At 38.2% G+C, this 21,353-nt stretch overlaps 1 protein-coding gene across 1 annotated transcript in view; it reads right to left on the reverse strand.

The window, feature by feature from the left end:
- Window positions 1-13,311, reverse strand: part of LOC134608698 (N-acetyllactosaminide beta-1,6-N-acetylglucosaminyl-transferase-like) — a 77,535-nt gene extending 64,224 nt beyond the window's left edge. Inside the window, exon 1 of the mRNA XM_063451737.1 lies at window positions 12,158-13,311. Within this exon, the coding sequence (XP_063307807.1) occupies window positions 12,158-13,079 (922 nt within the window). The 5' untranslated portion in view covers window positions 13,080-13,311. The remainder of the gene's footprint in view (window positions 1-12,157) is intronic.
- Between the last annotated feature and the right edge of the window lie 8,042 nt (window positions 13,312-21,353).

Genomic DNA, 21,353 nt, shown 5'->3' on the forward strand with positions numbered 1-21,353 from the left:
GCCTGGTCATGCAAGATATACATATTTAGACTGGATCCCTCTATTCTATCTCCTGTAGTGGATCTACTGGATCCAGACCGCTGTAACACACGCGAGACATTCTCAGAGAGGTATAACGGGGGGAGACTAAGTTCGCAAATGACCTTCGACATTTTATAACTGCAGGAAAAAGGCTATTAGGTTGGCTTGCCAGCTCATGGACCAGCTGGTAGGTAACAGGTCGCAACCCCACGTACAGTGGGTCTATCAACAGACAATGTTTTTTTTTCAGTTTTTGGGATACTTCATCAACTGGCATCTCCATCGATTAGTGTATTGTCATCTATCGCAGTTGGAAAGTCCATTTAGGATTTCTCGGGTAGCTCCGAGAATAGGTACCAGCGAAACAAACAGCGTTGGATTTGTTGACTGAGCGTTAAAACAGCAAATACGAAGCCTCCTGTCATGTTATAAAATTGTAGATTATGCTAGCTTTAGTGTACCTATAATCTTAATTTTATTAATGACAGGAGGCGAGTATTTCCCACCCATTCTTATCCCTCCCTTGTTTTATGTTAATAGTTTGGATTAATCAGGTACGTATGCAACTCTGCTTGTTGTCTCTGCTACCTGTCGCCTGTTCTTATGTCTATTTTTTTTTTCATAAGTAGGGTTGGGATATCTACATATTAAGGTAATTTTGGTTTCTACATTGGGTGCACACATGTTTATTCAGAGTACTTTTCATTGGATAATCAACCTGTTTGGTTCTGTTTTTTTTCTCTCGTTTCAGTTTACAGTCCATCAACACTATCTGGTTTGGCAGTTCTTCTCGGATGGTGGACATCGTTGTATTCATCGTATCTAGGACTTCGTTTCTTCCCCATTATGTTTTCTGCCTTTTATTCTGTTTTTGTCGCAGCTTGAAAGAGGAAATGATGCATGGGGAGGGGAGTTTTATAGTACCTAACTTTTTTCTGATTGGTTGTTTTTTCTGTGCTGCTGTGGAGTTCTAGTAAAGAGAGACTTAAGCAAATACTCGCCTCCTGTCAGTAATAAAATTAAGATTATAGGTACACTAAAGCTAGCATAATCTACAATTTTCATAATTTTCTTCTGCCTAATTAAACTTTCCAACCTTGTCATAAATGGAAACAGATACATTTTTACTTTATCTTTTGCTGTAGTTAAATTGCAAAAGTTGATCAAAGGTAAGAATATTACCAATGTTTAAAGACCGTATAAATGACTAACAAGAATAAGGAAACTAGGCGTGGAACCGATGGAAAAAAAACACATACATTGCAAATATGTGTACAAATTGCAGATAGGGAAGTGGCCAATAGAGCAGGACTGATCAGTCATCTTCCCTGTACAGCCCACTTCTCAATCTGAGAATCATATCTTTTCTTTATTTTTCCTCTATTACCAGACCCACATTTGCTTATCTTCCTTTTTAATTCAATCTTCACCCTTTGGATCCTTCCTTCTCAATCACACTTTTCTTCTAAGACCTCCATTTTGTATTCCCAATTTTTTTTACCAGCCTATATAGAAATACAATTTTCTTTCCATATTTCCCTTGTTCCTTCTTAATCCTTACCTATTTTAGCTAGCTTGTCCTACCATTTCTCAGATCTCTATTCCACTATCACCCTTGCTCCTTAGACTCCACTTCTTTTTAACTCCCTTTCCAAATCATATTGCCCTCCTCATTGTTCTTCCTTAATCTTTGGATCCTTTGCACTTATGAAGATTGTCTTAGATCACAAACGGTTTATAACATGACGAGAAGGAAAGTAGAGGTGCAGAGTTCTTCCATCAAACATAGAAAAGTCTCGAATAAAAGCTGCAACGTTGTGATAGTACTACTCACTAGACATGTGCATTTTGTTTCGTTCCGAATGTCAATTCGGATGAACTTAGAGCAATTCGGACATTCGGATACTTTCTAATATGCCAATATATCTACCCAGTGAAGAATGAAGAATGTTACACTGTATACAATTTTAAATAAAAAGTATACAAACATAGCCAGGATTCAGCTGTAAGCATTTGCAACACTTACAACAATCAAGTAATATACATTCATATAAAATGTAAGTTACTTAGCCAGTCAATGGAATGACAGAAATGAATAAGTAGATAACTCCCTAATTCCCACGGTATTAGGGAGCTATCTACTAAAAGGCTGAAAGACCTAAATTGGTCTTTCAGCCAAATTTACTAATACTAAGTAAAGATTACTTAGTATTAGTAAATTATGCCCCAACTCGCTATACCGTGAGTAGGGGCATGTCTAGTAAACAATGGGCAGCCTGTGTCCCCCCCTCCCGAGCCCCCACCCATGCCACGCAAGTGAAGGCTTCTAACCTGGGTGGGGGCCCTAAATTAGAATAAGGGGGGGCCTATTGTCCTCCCCCCCGGCCCCCACCCCTGAGAGGCGGGTGGGGGCCCTAAATTAAAATAATTGGGGGGGACCTATTGTCCTCCCCCGGCCTCCATCCCTAAATGGCGGGTGGGGACCCAAAATTAGAATAATACAATAGGTCCCCCCCGGCCCCCACCCATGAGCGGCGGGGGCCCTAAAGTAAAATAATGGGAGGGGGGACCTATTGTCCCGGCCCCCACCCCTGAGTGGTGGGTGGGGCCCCGAAATACCAATAAGGGAGGGGGGACCTATTGTCCTCCCCCCTGAGCGGTGGGCGGGGGCCCTAAATACCAATAGGGGGGATTATTGTCCTCCCCCTGGCCCCCATCCCTGAGCGTTGGGTGGGGACCCTAAATACCAATTGGGGGGGGACCTAGTGGGGGCCCTAAATAAAAATGTAACCCCACCCAGGTGACTAGGGGTACCCAAACCCCTAGTCACCCCCTCCCAAAAAAAATAATTAACCCTACCTACCCCCCTCACCCTAAAAATTCAGAGGGGAACCAATAACTAGGTACCTGTAAAAAACCAAAAACATTTACCTGTCACAGCACTCTGATTGGTTAATTGAAAGTAAAGGCTTTGGGGACCCCTAGTCACCTGGGGGAGTTACAATTTTATTTAGGGCCCCCACCCGCTGCTCAGGGGTGGGGGGCCGGAGGGAGGACAATAGGTCCCCCCCTTATTGGTATTTAGGGCCCCAACCTACTGCTCAGGGGTGTGGGTGAGGGGGGAGGACAATAGATCCCCCCCCTTATTGGTATTTAGGGCTCCCACCCACCGCTCAGGGGGAGGACAATAGGTCCCCCCCATAGTCTAATTTAGGGCCCCCACCCACCGCTTAGGGGTGGGGGCCAGGGGTGAGGACAACAGGTCCCCCCCCCATCATTCTAATTTAGGGCCCCCACCCACCGTGCTATATTTTATTAATGATATCATTATAGCTATTAGCACTACATTCATTAAATATTTTTTAAGGATATTTTTTGTTATTTTTATCCACCTCAACAAATATATTCTATCAGACTTTGTGTGTTTTTTCGATGTTGCCAAATTCATTATAATATTGGGTTTTAGTGCAAGAAAACACTTTTCCAACTTGTCTGAATCCAGTTTCCTTTTGTTTTAGTCAATGTGTAGTATTCCCGGTTTGCTGTTCCCTGGTGAAATGAAGCTGTTACCTTCTTCTTCTACATCTGTCCATGTCCTTTTGTGTGTAAGCTTGCCTGTGGCTCTAGATATTAGCTGGGCGTCACTTGAGGGGGTATATCTGCCTCTTATCTGAAAGTCAACTGATGCACAGGTCAGATGAGGACACAGAAACCTGGACATTATTTTTTGGAGATATGTGGCTGTCCTGTGCTAGGTCAGTGCATCCTTCACTCATTTGGACCAAATACCAGCCCCATGGCCTCTTAATATATAAATGTTAATTTTTGATAATTTTCTTTAAGCTCTGTTATGACCCCAGTCACCTCCTTAAAAGAAAATAAAAATAATCTTTACCTTTATTGTACTTAAGTAGGATGGCATAGTGATGGAGGATAATACATTATCTTGTCTCACCACACAAATTTCTAACACTTAGCTTATTCAATTCAGCTGTTTATTGCTCTCCCAGAATCGTACAAATACAAAGTGCTGTTTGATAAAACAGGTTAAAATATATTAAATTGTACATCATATAATTTGTATGATTTGAGTATGAAAACTCACACTTGGATAGCATGTATGTTTATTTTTTCTTTCTTTAAAACACTATGGTCATGTTTGGTTGGTGTAAATGTAAAACCATAAGTAATGGGACATCACTGATGTTTCATTAACTAACATATATCTTTTAAAATTTGACGCTGCTTGGTACCAAAAAGGGAAGGATATCTGCAAACTGTCATAACTTATGACAAATAACTGTTTCCTGAGAATATAAATCATTCAGGGGTAATACTTAGGATGTTATGAACGTTAGGAAGTTACAAAACAAAGGTGACAAGCATTCATCAACTACTGACCACATTTTAAGATTATTATTTTTTTTTTTTACAAAATGCTAATTTAAAAAAAAAAAATGTAGTTAAGGACCAGTTGACAAGAAGTTTAAAAAAAAATTGCATCCAGTATGCAGGGCTATTTATAATTTAGGTCTTGTACATTTATTTTCTGATGGAATGGAGAGTTAGCCCTATATAGGCCGGCAGTGGAGATCCTTTGATCTGGCCCCCTCATGAACAGAGCCAGCACTCCAGGCTCAGCTAGGGGCCATTGAGGCCCCTGTCTAAGCCCGGGCCCTAGGCAGCTGCCTATGCAGTCTAATGGGTAATCCAGCTCTGAAAATACAGTATATGAGATGCTCCATTCATGCTTTGTGCAAGTGGTATACACGCATGCAGTAATTTGGACTACATATATGCTAACATGCACCAAAACGTGACATAAATCCAACATCCATATTCTACGTTTGAAAACTCTGGATTGGTGAGGTCTATAATCAAGGGAGGCTAATGAAGTTTTAAGATGGTGGAGCACCAGTCTCCTCCCCTAGAATTTCACTCAGCACTTTGTCTGTAGCATCTTTATGCTTAACTCAACCCCTAATGGTTGTCCTATTTAGCACTCATTTACCCATACAATATATAGAGCCAGGTACAATACAGAGAAACCCATACAATACAAAGATCCCAGTACCATAAAGAGATACCAAAACAATACACAGCTGGGAATGACTTAAAGAGAACAATTAAATACAGAGATAGGTGGACTACAGAAATACCCATACAGCAGAGCTGAGTAAAATACATAGATACAACACACAGATCTGGTACAATAAGAAGATCGTAGGCGTGCGCAGCCTATTGTATAAGGGTGTGCACCCTAAAGCACAAGCACACACGCCGTGTATATATATATATGCATACACACACACACAAACACACACATATACTGCTGTGTGTGTGTGTGAGGGTGCTGTGTGTAGGTGCTGTGTGTGTGTGGGCGCTGTGTATGCAGGCGCTGTGTGTGAAGTCGCTGTGTGTGTGAAGGCGCTGTGTGTGTGTGAGGGCAATGTGTGTGTGTGAGGGCGCTGTGTGTGTGTGGGCGCTGTGGGTGAAGGTGCTGTGTGTGTGTGCAGGCGCTGTGTGTGTGTGTGAGGGCGCTGTGTGTGTGTGTAAGGGCGCTGTATGTGTTAGGGCACTGTGTGTGTGAGGGTGCTGTGTGCCTAAAGGCACTGTGTGCGTAAGGGCGCTGTGTGTGTAAGGGTGATGTATGTGTGCATAAGGGTGTTGTATGTGTGTGTGTATGTGTAAGGGTGCTGTGTGTGTTATGGTGCTGTGTGTGTAAGGGTGCTGTTAGTGTGTGTGTGTGAGGGTGCTGTGTATGTAAGGGTGCTGTATGTGTGTGTGTAAGGGTGCTGTATGTGTGCTGTATGTATGCGTGCTGCTGCCATCCCTGGTGGTCCAGTGGTGAGTGAACTCTAGCCCCGCAGCCAGCGGGGCTAGAGTTCATTCTCGTGTGATCTGAGCGTTGGCGTGGTAACCGCGGAAACGCTCCAACCTCACGAGAGGAACCCGGCGGAGCTGCTAGCAAGAGCTCCCCGGGTCCTCTCCTGCATCTCTCACTTCCAGTGGGTCGGTAAGGGAGATCTTTGATCTCCCTCACAGGCCCATGGAGGGAGGCACATAGCGCGGGCCACAGGGATTATGGTGTGCTCAGGCACACCCGGCACACCCCGTGCGCACGCCTATGAAGAAGATACCTAGAATTATTCCTCGTTCAAAAATGCATGATATGGGCTAAAGATCCTGCATGTTGTTATATAATATAGTACTATGCAATAACAAAATAAGCATATATATAAATATGAGCACATTCGAATTTGTAATAAGATCTACCAATATAATACTTTGTTGGGATTTGTCTTAAAGTTTATTTATTAGAATGAGAATTCATAGTGAATGTCACATTTAAGTTCGAACTAGCCAAACTGAAAAAATTCTATGCTCTCAGGTCGGCTACTCTGGCCATAAATTTGAAATTCACTTTGAATCCTTTAAGTAAAATTGTCATATAAATGTTATATATGTATAAAATAATTCTGACTGTATAAGTGTTTTGTGTAGTAAATACACCTGCCGTTTATTAGTCCCTGGGTCCCGACTATTGTGGGAAGTTAGTATGTATTTTATATATACTAGCTATTTATTTGAGCAGATATTGATTATTTGTTGCTTTGGAAAAAGGCAAGCTGCAGTGATTATGGTGCCCAGAGTTTTCCTAAAAATGATATCAAGGACCTTATAGCAGGTATGTTGGGGCTAGAGAAATGAACAGTACAACAATGCTGATTATCCAGTCTGAGTAAAATAAATATCAGCACTATATCCATGTAACATCATGTGAGTATGCTTGCAAATAACTGTAGCAACACACATTTACACTCAAAACAGAAAACACAGTGACTTAGAAAGCGAGCGGGTCATATGACACCTAATATGTTTAGTTATGAAACTGTAATACAGGCTGTGAATTATTTACTAAAAGCTCGTGGCACAAAACTAAGGGAAGATAAAACTCAATAGAAACAAAACTGTTTTGTTTGATAAATCTGATTCTTTTTTGTTATTTTTGACCCAGTTTGTGAGAAGAGATAATCAGCCGTTGACTGTACTCATTTATTTACTGAAAATGTGTTACATAAAACATAAGAAGATTGTGGTTGCAATTCATGGCAACGCTAGAAAAACAAACACATTCTTAATGTCAGTTGCTGCGTTTTCTCTACATATTATACAATAAAGATTATTCTGATGCAATGCAGGCTTACTTCATTGTTGCTTGCTTGAAATCACAAAGATTTTCACTGATGGCAATTCACATGGAAAATATATATCTTTAGTTTGATCTTTTCATATCAATGCACAAGAACAAGATCCACATAATATTTCAATGCACAAGAATTCAAGGCAGGTTGGTTGACAGTTACATGTAGTAGCAGGGAGTTAGGGGGAGACAAAAGATTTGTCAAGTCCTGATTTTGTGCATCTCTATGAGGAGCGTTCAGCATCTCCATGCAGAGTGTGGAAACACTGAACGTCAGTACTGCACACTGTGCAGCACTGACTCAGGATCACCTCTAGTGGCCGTCTGGATGACTGCCACTAAAGGTGTCCCTAGGCAGTAATGTAAACACTGCCTTTTCTCTGTGTTTACATTCAAAAGCATACAGGGACTGGCTATAAACACCAGGACAACTAGATTAAGCTGTAGTTGTTCTGGTGACTATAGAGTTCCTTTAATAGATTTGCTTGTTTGAGTGAAGAGCATGTTATGAGCATCAGTTCAGGAGTAGCTGTACTGGAGGAAGATGTCCCTTCTAACAAGCAGTGGAATAGTCCCTCTATTATTAAGAGATAGTTTGCGGTCTCCCAAATGAAGCCAATAATGCCTGTAACACCAAGTTGGCTAGACTAGAAAATTAGAAAATGGCAAAGTGATAACCAAGAAAGCAATAAAAAACCCAAAAAGTTTTCCAGGTACATACATTCTCAAAAAAATAAATAAAAAATAACTAAAAGAATTTATGAAAATTCTTGTTATTGGGTAGTACATTGACTTAAACATAGAGTTCAGAAAGTTGTCAATAAAGTGAATTGGTAAAGTGAATTGGTAGTGAATTAGGAATAAAAACACATGAGAAGGATTTGGGAATTGTTATAGACAATAAACTCAGCAACAATATGCAATGTCCATCAGTATTTGCTATGGGTAGTAAGGTATGGGCATGCATTTAAACGGGCATTATTTCTTGAGCTGAAAATATAATTCATCTTTCATCTTTAAAAATCAATGGTAAGAAAGCTTTTATGGCACTAGAAAAAGTGCAGAGGCGAGCTGCAAAATTAATAGGAGTAATTGAAGATTTTAGTTTTAGAGGCAGGTTAACACATTTTAGCTCAGGAAAATGCCACCTCAGAGGGGATATGATAGCATTGTGCAAATATATATTTGGGGCTAATCCATTCCTAAACAGACCCACTTATAGGACATGAGGTCATCAAATTAGAGGGGAACAAATGAGAGTTAGTCTAAGGCAAAGGAAAGGGTTCTTGATCCAAGGAGAATTCTGACTGTCATTCTGGTGTTGAAAATGATTTTTTTCCTAGTTTTTCACAAATTTTTAAAGTGTTTCAAAATAGTTTTTTTCTCTTTTTTTGGATCAACAGTAAAAACATATGTGAGAAAAGCTGAACTTGATGAACACACGTCTTTTTTCAGTCTTATATAACTATGCAACTATGTAAGCAAATGGATGCCCTTTAAAAAGTTCAAATGCTCCCTTTACCTATTTATATACTTGATGGGTTGGTGATATCTTGATAAACAAAACTAGTGAGACCAATCTTTCTACGAACACTCACAGTTATTCACAAAAGTGTGAATTATTGGAAATACAAATTTAATTTTAAACTGATTTGGAATTTACAGAAATTCACACTTTGGTGAATAACCCTGACATTAAAGTAAACATAAGGTTAATAGTAAAGAAACTGAAATTGTGATATCATGACGCATGATGTATCCCTCATGGTTTCGGTTGCCCTTATCTTTATCAGTTGCACAGATCTGCAGAAAATACTAAAACCCTAGATGAAAACTTATGAGAAAGTTATTTTGCCAAAAAATTATTGGTTTAATTTGGATTAAACCCATTCTTGACTGCCCCTTTAGATTGTAAGCTTGTTTCAGCAGGGTCCTCTTCACCTACTGTTCCTGTGTGTCATACATATTTTGTTACAATTAAATGTTTGTCTTGTTTACCTATTGTACAGCACTGCAGAATATGTTGGTGATATAAATAATTGTTATTGACTCCTGTGGTCTAGTGTCTTCTCGCAAGACCTCTATAAGTAATTTTTATACACTGATAACTACCTTCTGACAACTATATTGTTTTCCTGCAAAGGTCGTGCTTCACCTAGTACAGTCCTGATAAATTGCAAATATGCCATATAGATACTCTTAGTAATCTCCAGAATCACATTTTGATTATACGCAATCTGTATTTTTTTTTTTTCTTACATACGCGATCACTCAGTTACAATGTTAATTCATGTTGTTGTTGGTTTCTGTTTTACTGGAAGTATTGGATAGTATTATCTTACTGGGAAACATTCAGTTAGTTTATATTTAAATTCACATTTGGAAAGGTTATCATTGATGCTAGACTCAATTGCAAAGGGTTGCGTTACGTTACGCCTTGTTTTTTTACACGTCTCTGCATAATGAACTAGCGAAGAACCCACAATATAATGAAGAGAATTGAGAAATACAAAATGGGAACGTTAGGAAAATAGATAATAAAATTCAAGCAGGTCAAACATTGCAAATGAACAGAAGAAATGGAAACATTGTCACATTTATTTTCTATTTTCTGTTTGTTTTCTCTATGCTGACTGCCAGGTGCAAAGCACAGAGTTTATAACAATGATTGACAGGGAGCTTCGATGGAGGTGCCCAGATGCAGGATAGAAATGTGTGGATTTCTACATTTAATTACATTTTTGACACCTCACAAATACATATTTGTTAAATATTGGGATAAATATACATAATATTAAAAGTACTGGCATGTGACAATTAGTGAGGGTGTTAGGTTGAGAGAGACATGAACATTGATAAAAGAGACAACAGGGGGACAGAGATGGTAAGAGAAGAATTGATGCTTTCTCACAAAAAAAGTGGAACTAAGAAAAAAATTAAATTACGAGGTGAGGAGGGTGACATAAAAAGGTAAAGGTGGAGAGGACAGAGATATAAAGAGGGAGACAGAGACAAAGAGTAGATAGGTGACATGGTACGAAAGAGACATTAGTGTTAAGGTGGTATATACCACCAAGACATCACTTGTAGCATGATTATGATGGCAGTAGGGATCAACCAATATTGCTTTTTAGGGCCGATACCAATACCGATAATCTGTGGACTGTAAGGCCGATAGCTAGTAACTTGTACCGATATTCTGTACATTTACAGTTTTGAAAAAGATAAACAAATTCAAATCTACTATTAACTGAACCTGTTTTTTTTTTTTATTTAATAGGGTATATTTGTAAATCTTTTTCATTGAGAGGTAAATGTAGAAAATATACATGCCAGTTAGATTTTTAATTTTTGCAAGAATATTTATGTGAGTGAAGTGGATGCAGTGGGTGTGGGTTAAACTGGACGCAGTGTGTGTATAAATATGAGGGGTATGATTATGTGACTAATCCTGAGGGCTAAAATCTTTTTTTAATAAAAAATATTTTATAAAATACATTTTTATTATTACATTGCCCTTTTTTTTCAAATATTTTTATTTTATCCCCTCCCCCCCCCCCCCCCCTGCCTTTTAGTATTTCAGGAGGGGGTATTTCACTCCAGTGGCTTTGTGCAGGATGCCAAGGGGTTTCATACTGAATTGGGCTTTGATGGGAACAAGCACATGCTATCTTCTCTTTCCAGCAGCTCCTATCGCCAACTCTTACGAGCCTGGTGTCCACGAGGAGCTTTACAATGGTAACCCACAGCAATGCTTTGACAGCTGGGTGCTCTCAAGAGTTGAAGAGAGGAGCTGAAGACGGCACCAGCATTATCGGAAATATTGGTTTCGTTATAGACCGATATTGCTAAAAATGCTTAATATCAGACGATATCGTCTCGACCGATAATCAGTCAATCCCTAGATGGCAGGCATTACTGATTCTAAGTATCAAAATCACTTCATCTGAATGAGTTTAGCACTGACAGAGAGTTTCTGACTTTAGAGGATTCAGAGAAGGTGCCCAGTGGACCTTAGCTGTTTGATCCAAGGAGATGTCTGACTGCTATTTTGGGGTCAAGAAGGAATTTTTTCCTAGTTTGATGCAAAAGTGGAAGCGCTACAGACTGGGTTTTTTGCCCTCTTTTGGATCAACAGCAAAAACATATGTGAGGAAAGCTGAACTTGATGGACGCAAGTCTCTTTTCAGCTATGTAACTATGTAAAAATTATGTAAATCAAACCATAACCACTACAGAGCACATGAGTTGCAGTTGTGCCCAAATGGTGGTTAGCCAATGGGCTTTTTGTATTGCATCTTAAAAAGTTTATTCACTAAATAGTGTTTTATATATTAAGGAACTTGTAAAGTAACACTGTTGGGTTTGGGGCAGCAGACCCAATTGTCACATATTTGGAAAGCTCATTTTGCAGATCCCCCATCAATGCTAATTGTGCCCCTAGCTCACTATTGTTGGCACAGGACAGCCAGCAGACCAAACCATTCAAATAAGAATTCAAAACATAGAATGTATCATGATTAGATATTGTACTGTGATAGGCCCAGCAACATATACAATTCAGGAACGACATGCTAAATCTGCACCATCACCACTAAATAGAAGGAAACCGTTTTCTCCAAAAATACCACTTTGTCCCAGAATTTTGATGCATTTTACCAATATTATAATGTATGAATCAATAAAAAAGTAGTGTCTTGTTATCAGAAGAACGTAACCTGCTGCATACAAAATACATATATATCCATATCAAGATCTGGGCAACACATGGGTGCCCACGGGAGGAAGCAGCAGTGGGTTAATAACTTTTGATTCTGCGTTCATACTGGAGAATTTCCTAATTCTTTCACTTTGTATGTGTAGTATACATGTTATGTCACAACAGTTTATTTCTAAGTAATGAAATGTAAATGTAAGTCACAATGTACATACCTGCTATTCTATTTAGTGTCACCCAGTAATGTTCATCTGGGCTGTAAGTGTCTTTGGACCATGTCAGCAGGTCAATGGCTCTCTGATCTTCAAAAATAAACTTAGCAAATTGTCTTGTCAGTGCAACATATGCTGTACCAAAGTAGATAGTTATGTTATGAGGAGGAGGGGGCTTTACCAAAGTGGTCCTCAAAACTAATGAATGAACTAAATCCTCCCGATGAACATATTTCGTCCTTGGTATAGCATGATTGGGGGGAAGCACCCCAGGGGTAACATTTTTTCCATTAAATCTCTTTAGATGCTGTATGATTTCTTTGTTTGTCTTTAATGGGAAATCCTGTCCACATGTATTGATAACATACTTCCATTGTACTTCTGATTTTACCAGGTCTTTAATGCAGTTTATATCTGCTAACAGCCTTGATATTCCAGCATAGACCACAGGCTCTGTCCTGGAGGCCAAGAAAACATTAGGAAAGCATTCTGCCATTCTCTCTACAGAATGCAAGAAATTGGACTTTGCCTTTTCATCAACGTGGATACAATAGATGTTCTGGGGCATATAGACAGCCCTAAACATTCTCTCAAACATGTGAAAGTCTTTATGCACAACCATAATATAAGCCAGTGGGAAATCAGCTTCTTCTTCAGAGAGGGGGGATGTGATATAATGATTTTGCCTTATATATTCTCGACAGTTATCCCTTTCAAATGAAATGGCCAGGGTGTCTTCAAACACAAATGATCTCTCCTTCCCCTGTGTGAAGGCATCGCAGGCTTCTGCCAAAACAAATCTCTCCTCTGTGATGTTATACCTATGGATACCTTTCCATTTTAAAACACTGTTGTAGTATATGAGCAGAAGGGTGACACTTAGGATTGGAATTAGAAACACTATACGAACCAAGGATCTCATCATCAGAGTGGATACACTGGAAATGTTACTCCTGGCAAGAGCTGGGATGTATCTATCTAGTGACCGCAGCTGGCTGCCTGCTTTGCCACTGTCGCATTGTTGTCACTGTCTTGGTGGAGATGTTGAGGATAAGTCACAGCCCTGGTGGCAGTTGTCCTGTGTCATGCTGATTCTCGATGTAACATCAGCTGCTCTGGGTGTTCTTCTCTTCTTCTGCTCTGTTGCAAGCTGTCTGCATGAAGCTCTAATGACCTTCCGTTCACTTTCATTTTGCATATGAAAGCACTCCTGTGCACTGATTGGTTACAAGGGTGGTAACCAGATTGTGTCACTGCTCTGCCTTTCTAATCTCTGCTTTGCATATTCCACTCCCATTTATTTTATTCCCTCAGTCATGGAGAGCGTGCTCTGAGCATTTTAGTCTGCAAAGTGCATTGGGAGGTGTTTCTTTGGCTTAATTAGTTACATGTGCGGTCAAAATGAACAGGCTGCTGTATCCATCTTGTGCTTTATGTAGGTCATCTAAGGGGGGCGATATGGTCATTTGTATGCTTCATCAATAATGTATATTATTATAATGTGGAGCAGATTTAGCAATGCAAAAAAACAAACAAAAACAGGTGCTGGGACAGAGTTCTATTAATGTTCAATCCCTGTGGAAACCACTAGAAAGTATGTAAATCATTAGTACCTCCCCCCCCCCAAATAGCACTTGTTTTAATCTTGACCTCCCCCTCCTTCCTACACCCTCCCCTTATAGTATGAATGACACAAATAAGTACAAGTATGTACCAGAGTAAGGAATTGCTACTTAACCCCTTCAGGACGGAGTCAATAGTGCACGTTCTGATCAAAACAAAACGTAAACAAAAACTGGAATTTGCGCTATATGTCTGTTCAACCATAATTCATCGCCGTCACATTAAGTGCACCCACACTTATTATATATCCTTTTGTTCAGGAGAAACAGGGCTTTAATTTATCATTAACCCCTTAACGCCGTTACGGCGTTCCATGCCGTCGCACTTTAAATGGGCTTTAAAGCCGTTGCGGCGGCATGGAACGCCGTAACGGCTTAAGCCCCCAGGAGCCAGGAGGTACTTACCTCCGGCGCGATCCTCTTCGGGAGGACTGCCTGCCAGCCCAGGCAGCACTCCCCCGGCAAATGAGGCCCCGGGGGGCCATGTGATCGGTCTCAAAGAGCGATCACATGGCCCCCTATAGCTGGCTGTGGATCTGCCAGCAGGGGGACTGTCTGAAATATCAGACAGTCCCCCTGCTGGTAGGTAGTGTAAAATAAAATAAAATAAACATGTTTAAAATTAAATTAATTTTGTATTTTAAAGGAACACTATAGTCACCTAAATTAGTGTATAGATCATTCCCCTGCAATTTCACTGCTCAATTCACTGTCATTTAGGAGTTAACCCCTTAACGACGCAGGACGGTTCAGGACCGTCATCGGCATTTTTCCCTTGCCGACCGACGACGGTCCTGAACCGTCCTAAATTTAAGAGGGTACTTACCCGATCGCCGTCGTTCCCCCGGCGGCGATCGGAGGTGCTCCCGGTGTGGGGAGACTGCCTGCTGCCCAGACAGTCTCCCCATGGCGGATTAGGACCCCTGTGGCCATGTGATCGCCCAACAGGGCGACCACATGGTCACAATAGGTGTCCATGTGTCTGCCTGCAGGGGGACTGTCTGTGCTGACAGGCAGTCTCCCGGCAAGTGTAAAATCAAAAAAAAAATTAAAGTTATAGTTAATAAAAAAAAAAGATTATTATATATGTGTATAGATATATGATATATAGACATATATTATACCTATATAATATATGTCTATATATCATATATATAATGTCATACTAAGTGTATTTTTATATTAATATGTACATATATTAATATAAAAATACACTTATAATTAAATTACACAGGTATATATATATAATAACTATATATATTGTATATATATATATCATTATAAAATACAAATAAAAAGTAATTTAAATTAAATTAAACATGTAAAAATAATAATACAAATTTTAAAAAAATTATATATCTATACGAAATTTTATTCTAACTGTATTTTGATATTAATATATATATATATTTATATCAAAATACACTTAGAATGAAATTGTATATATATATCTATGTATATATAAATAAATAAAAAGAATACGAACTATTCATATGTCCATATACAAAATTACATAAATAATTATATAAATATACACGTAGACTTCAAATATATAAATATGCATATATATTTAAATTCTACGTGCGTATTTATGTAATATTTTTACATAATTAAGATATTTTATTGATTGCAATTTAAGGCACCTGCCTGCCAACCCAAGCCGAAAGTCCAGAGAATTTAATTTGCTGTCACTGTATTTTACCCTGTAACGTTCTACGACACCCTAAAACCTGTACATGGGGGGTACTGTTTTACTCGGGAGACTTTGCTGAACACAAATATTAGTGATTCAAAACAGTAAAACATATCACAGCGATGATATTGTCAGTGAAAGTGACTTTTTTTGCATTTTTCACACACAAACAGCACTTTTACTGATGATATAATTGTTGTGATACATTTTCCAGTTTTGAAACACTAATATTTGTGTTCAGCAAAGTCTCCTGAGTATAAAAGTACCCCCCATGTACAGGTTTTATAGCGTTTTTGAAAGTTACAGGGTCAAATATATGGGTCAAATATTTTTACATTGAAAATGGCCAGGTTGGTTACGTTGCCTTTGAGAGCGTATGGTAGCCCAGGAATGAGAATTACCCCCATGATGGCATACCATTTGCAAAAGAAGACAACCCAAGGTATTGCAAATGGGGTATGTCCAGTCTTTTTTAGTAACCACTTAGTCACAAACACTGGCCAAAATTAGCGTTCAATTTAGTTTTTTACTTTTTTCACACACAAACAAATATGAACGCTAACTTTGGCCAGTGTTTGCGACTAAGTGGCTACTAAAAAAGTCTGGACATACCCCATATTGAATACCCTGGGTTGTCTACTTTAAAAAAAATATGTACATGTGGGGTGTTATTCAGCGATTTATGACAGATAATAGTGTTACAATGTCACTATTGATACATTTTAAAAATGTATGTTTTGAAACCGCAATATCCTACTTGTACTTATAGCCCTATAACATGCAAAAAAGTAGCAAAAAGCATGTAAACACTGGGTATTTTTAAACTCAGGACAAAATTTTGAATCTATTTAGCAGTTTTTTTCATTTGCTTTTGTAGATGAGTAAAAGATTTTTCACATAAAAGTCAAAAAACATGTATTTTTTTAAATTTTTCATCATATTTTTTCATTTTTTAAAAATTAAATTACATGAGATTATATAAATAATGGTATGTAAAGAAAGCCCCTTTTGTCCTGAAAAAAACAATATATAATTTGTATGGGAACAGTAAATGAGAGAGCGGAAAATTACAGCTAAACACAAACACCACAAAAGTGTAAAAAGATGCCTGGTCGCAAATGTACAACATCGCAAAAACAGTCCGGTCCTTAAGGGGTTAAATCACTTTGTTTCTGTTTATGCAGCCCTAGCCACACCTCCCCTGGCTATGATTGACAGAGCCTGCATGAAAAAAAAAACTGGTTTCACTTTCAAACAGATGTAATTTACCTTAAATAATTGTATCTCAATCTCTAAATTGAACTTTAATCACATACAGGAGGCTCTTGCAGGGTTTAGCAAGCTATTAACATGGTAGGGGATAAGAAAATCTTAATTAAACAGAACTTGCAATAAAGAAAGCCCAAATAGGGCTCTCTTTACAGGAAGTGTTTATGGAAGGCTGTGCAAGTCACATGCAGGGAGGTGTGACTAGGGTTCATAAACAAAGGGAGTAAAAACTCCTACATAAAACATAACATTTATTAGTCATTTAAAAATAAGAAATATAAAACTTTAAAAATAGGACTAAAGATAACAAACAAAACCACTACAAAATATCAAAATGTGTACTTCCTTAACCCCTTAAGGACCGCTGACGGTTCAGGACCGTCAGCGGTAAAACGTGCGTTTGGACCGCTGACGGTCCTGAACCGTCATAACGGTTTTGGGCAACTTACCTGATCGCCGTCGGTCCCACGGCGGCGATCAGCTCTCCTCCCGGTCCAGGGGGACTGCCTGTCTGCCCGGGCAGTCCCCCCTCGGCAGATCAGGACCCCACGGCCATGTGATCACTCGATCACATGACCGCACTAGGGGTCTGTGTATCTGCCTGCAAGGGGACTGTCTGTGCTGACAGGCAGTCTCCCTGCAAGTAAAAAATCATAAAATAAAGTGTAAAAAAAAAGAAATCAGTGTAAAAAATAATAATAATATGTGTATATATATATGATATATATACATGTATTATATCTATATATACCTATATATAATATAGGTATATATATAATATATATAATGTCACACTAAGTGTATTTTTATATTTATATATACGAATATATACAATATATATAATAACTATATATATGGTATATATATATTATTATAAAATACAAATAATATGTTAATAAAAATAAATAACAAAAAATAAAAATAATTTTTAATAAATAAAAAAAATTTATATATATATATTCAATTTTATTCTAACAGTATTTTGATATTGATATATATATATTTATATCAAAATACACTTAGAATGTAATGATATATATATCTATGTATAAATAAATAAATAAAAATAATACAAAATATACATATGTCCACATACATAATTACATAAATAATTTCATAAATATACACATAGACGTCAAATACATAAATATGTATATATATTAAAATTCTACGTGCATATTTATGTAATATTTTTACCTAATTAAGTAATTTTAATGATTGCAATTTGAGGGACCTGCCTGCCAACCCAGGCCAAAAGTCCAGATAATTTAATTTGCTAGCACTGTGTTTAACCCTGTAACTTTCTATGACACCCTAAATCCTGTACATGGGGGTACTGTTTTACTCGGGAGACTTCGCTGAACACAAATATTAGTGTTTCAAAACAGTAAAACATATCACAGCGATGATATTGTCAGTGAAAGTGAAGTTTTTTGCATTTTTCACACACAAACAGCTCTTTCACTGAGGATATTATTGCTGTGATATATTTTACTGTTCTGATACACTAATATTTGTGTTCAGCGACGTCTCCTGAGTATAACAGTACCCCACATGTAGAGGTTTTATAGTGTTTGTGAAAGTTACAGGGTCAAATATAAGGCTTGATTTTACTTTTTTTTTTTTATTGAAATTTGGCAGATTGGTTAGGTTGCCTTTGAGAGCGTATGGTAGCCAAGGAATGAGAATTAGCCCCATGATGGCATACCATTTGCAAAAGAAGACAACCCTAGGTATTGCAAATGGGGTATGTTCAGCCTTTTTTAGTAGCCACTTAGTCACAAACACCGGCCAAAGTTAGCGTTTTTTGCATTTTTAACACACAAACAAATATAAATGCTAACTTTGGCCAGTGTTTGTGACTAGGTGGCTACTAAAAAAGACTGGACATACCCCATTTTGAATACCCTGGGATGTCTACTTTAAAAAAATATGTACATGTTAGGTGTGTTTCGGGGATTTATGACAGATAACGGTGTAACAATGTCACTATTGATACATTTAAAATATATATATATTGAAACAGCAATTTCCTACTTGTATTTATAGGCCTATAACTTGCAAAAAAAAGCAATAAAGCATGTAAACACTGGGTGTTTTTAAACTCGGGACAAAATTTTGAATCTATTTAGCAGTTTTTTTCATTAGCTTTTGTAGATAAGTAAAAGATTTTTCAACTAAAAGTCCAAAAACATGTTTTTTTTTATTTTTTTACCATATTTTATTATTTTTTTTAAATACAATATATGACATAATATAAATACTGGTATGTAAAGAAAGCCCTTCTTGTCGTGAAAAAAACAATATATAACTTGTATGGGAACCGTAAATGAGAGAGCGGAAAATTACAGCTAAACACAAACACCACAAAAGTGTTAAAACTGCTCTGGTCCTTAACGTACAAACATCGCAAAAACAGGCCGGTCCTTAAGGGGTTAAAGTATCATCTTGTAGCCAACAAATGCCTTAAAGGGACACTCCACTGCCCAAATACAAAATAAATAAAAATCACTGTTTAGTAGGTTTTACCCCAAATGAAAACTAGCATGCATTTAATTATGCATTTTTTCATTGGAGTTATATCTAACAACAGCTTGCAAAAATTGAAGATCTGTTGTCTGCTGCCTAAAAGTATTTTTTTTCTCCTGAACAATGTGTAGCTATGCACTGAAACGTGCATCGGAATTTAGATTTTTTTGATTGGATATTTTTCACTGGACACTTTTTTAGCACTCTTAATATGGCACTTATTTAGTCCTCTAGTTTAGTGGTAGTGTGATTCTCTCAGCTCAGTTATAGATGGTAGAAGGTTGCTGTCACTTCAGCAAACAAAGTATTATCTGACCTTTACTTATTCATTTACTTTTATTTATCTCTCCTCATCCCCCTGTTTTTGCCTACTGCTGTAGTGCCTTGTGATGATTTATGGTTCCTTTTTGGAACACCTCTAGATACCTGTTTATTAACAGTGAGTGGGAACCCTAACTTTACTGCTCTAGAGATACTTGGCACCACTACAGATTTTAAGATGAAATTGGTCTTCATCTACTTTTATTCTTAAGCCCCTATGTACTACTACTTAATTATTTTAATACAGGTCTCTACCACTATACAACATTATGTAGTCGTTAACTTGTAATTTGACCGCTCTGTATTTCTCTTCTATACCTTTACCTAACCACACTACTTTTAGACACCACTAAGCAAGTATTATTGTCTGTATTGTCTTCCCTACAATCTTTGGATAGACCTTTTTCCAGTACATTTTTTAAAATTCTATATTTGGGTTCATGTCCTGGGTAGACTAGTACTATCCACACTGACACTGTCTCATTGAAAGCGGTGCTCCTCTTTTGTTGAGTGCCCGCTCTCGAAGAGACATCAGACTTTTTTTATATATTGAATACACCCCATATTGTATATACATATTGCAAGAAAAAGTATGTGAACCCTTTGGAATGATATGGATTTCTGCACAAATTGGTCATAAAATGTGATCTGATCATCATCTAAGTCACAACAATAGACAATCACAGTCTGCTTAAACTAATAACACACAAAGAATGAAATGTTGCCATGTTTTTATTGAACACACCATGTAAACATTCACAGTGCAGGTGGAAAAAGTATGTGAACCCTTGGATTTAATAACTGGTTGAACCTCCTTTGGCAGCAATAACTTCAACCAAACGTTTCCTGTAGTTGCAGATCAGTCGTGCACAACGGTCAGGAGTAATTCTTGACCATTCCCCTTTACATAACTGTTTCAGTTCAGCAATATTCTTGGGATGTCTGGTGTGAATCGCTTTCTTGAGGTCATGCCATAGCATCTCAATCGGGTTGAGGTCAGGACTCTGACTGGGCCACTTCAGAAGGCGTATTTTCTTCTGTTTAAGCCATTCTGTTGTTGATTTACTTCTATGCTTTGGGTCATTGTCCTGTTGCAACAACCATCTTCTGTTGAGCTTCAGCTGGTAGACAGATGGCCTTAAGTTCTCCTGCAAAATGTCTTGATAAACTTGGGAATTCATTTTTCCTTCGATGATAGCAATCCGTCCAGGCCCTGACGCAGCAAAGCAGCCCCAAACCATGATGCCCCCACCACCATACTTCACAGTTGGGATGAGGTTTTGATGTTGGTGTGCTGTGCCTCTTTTTCACCACACATAATGTTGTGTGTTTCTTCCAAACAACTCAACTTTGGTTTCATCTGTCCACAGAATATTTTGCCAGTACTGCTGTGGGACATCCAGGTGCTCTTGTGCAAACTGTAAACGTGCAGCAATGTTTTGTTTGGAAAGCAGTGGCTTCCTCTGTGGTATCCTCCCATGAAATTCATTCTTGTTTAGTGTTTTACGTATTGTAGATTCGCTAACAGGGATGTTAGCATTTGCCAGTGACTTTTGTAAGACTTTAGCTGACACTCTAGGAGTCTTCTTCACCTCATTGAGCAGTCTGCGCTGTGCTCTTGCAGTCATCTTTACAGGACGGCCACTCCTAGGGAGAGTAGCAGCAGTGCTGAACTTTCTCCATTTATAGACAATTTGTCTTACCGTGGACTGATGAACAGCAAGGCTTTTGGAGATACTTTTATAACCCTTTCCAGCTTTATGCA

Source organism: Pelobates fuscus, chromosome 4 (genome assembly GCF_036172605.1).
Source record: "Pelobates fuscus isolate aPelFus1 chromosome 4, aPelFus1.pri, whole genome shotgun sequence".
NCBI classification, from domain to species: Eukaryota; Metazoa; Chordata; class Amphibia; order Anura; family Pelobatidae; genus Pelobates; species Pelobates fuscus.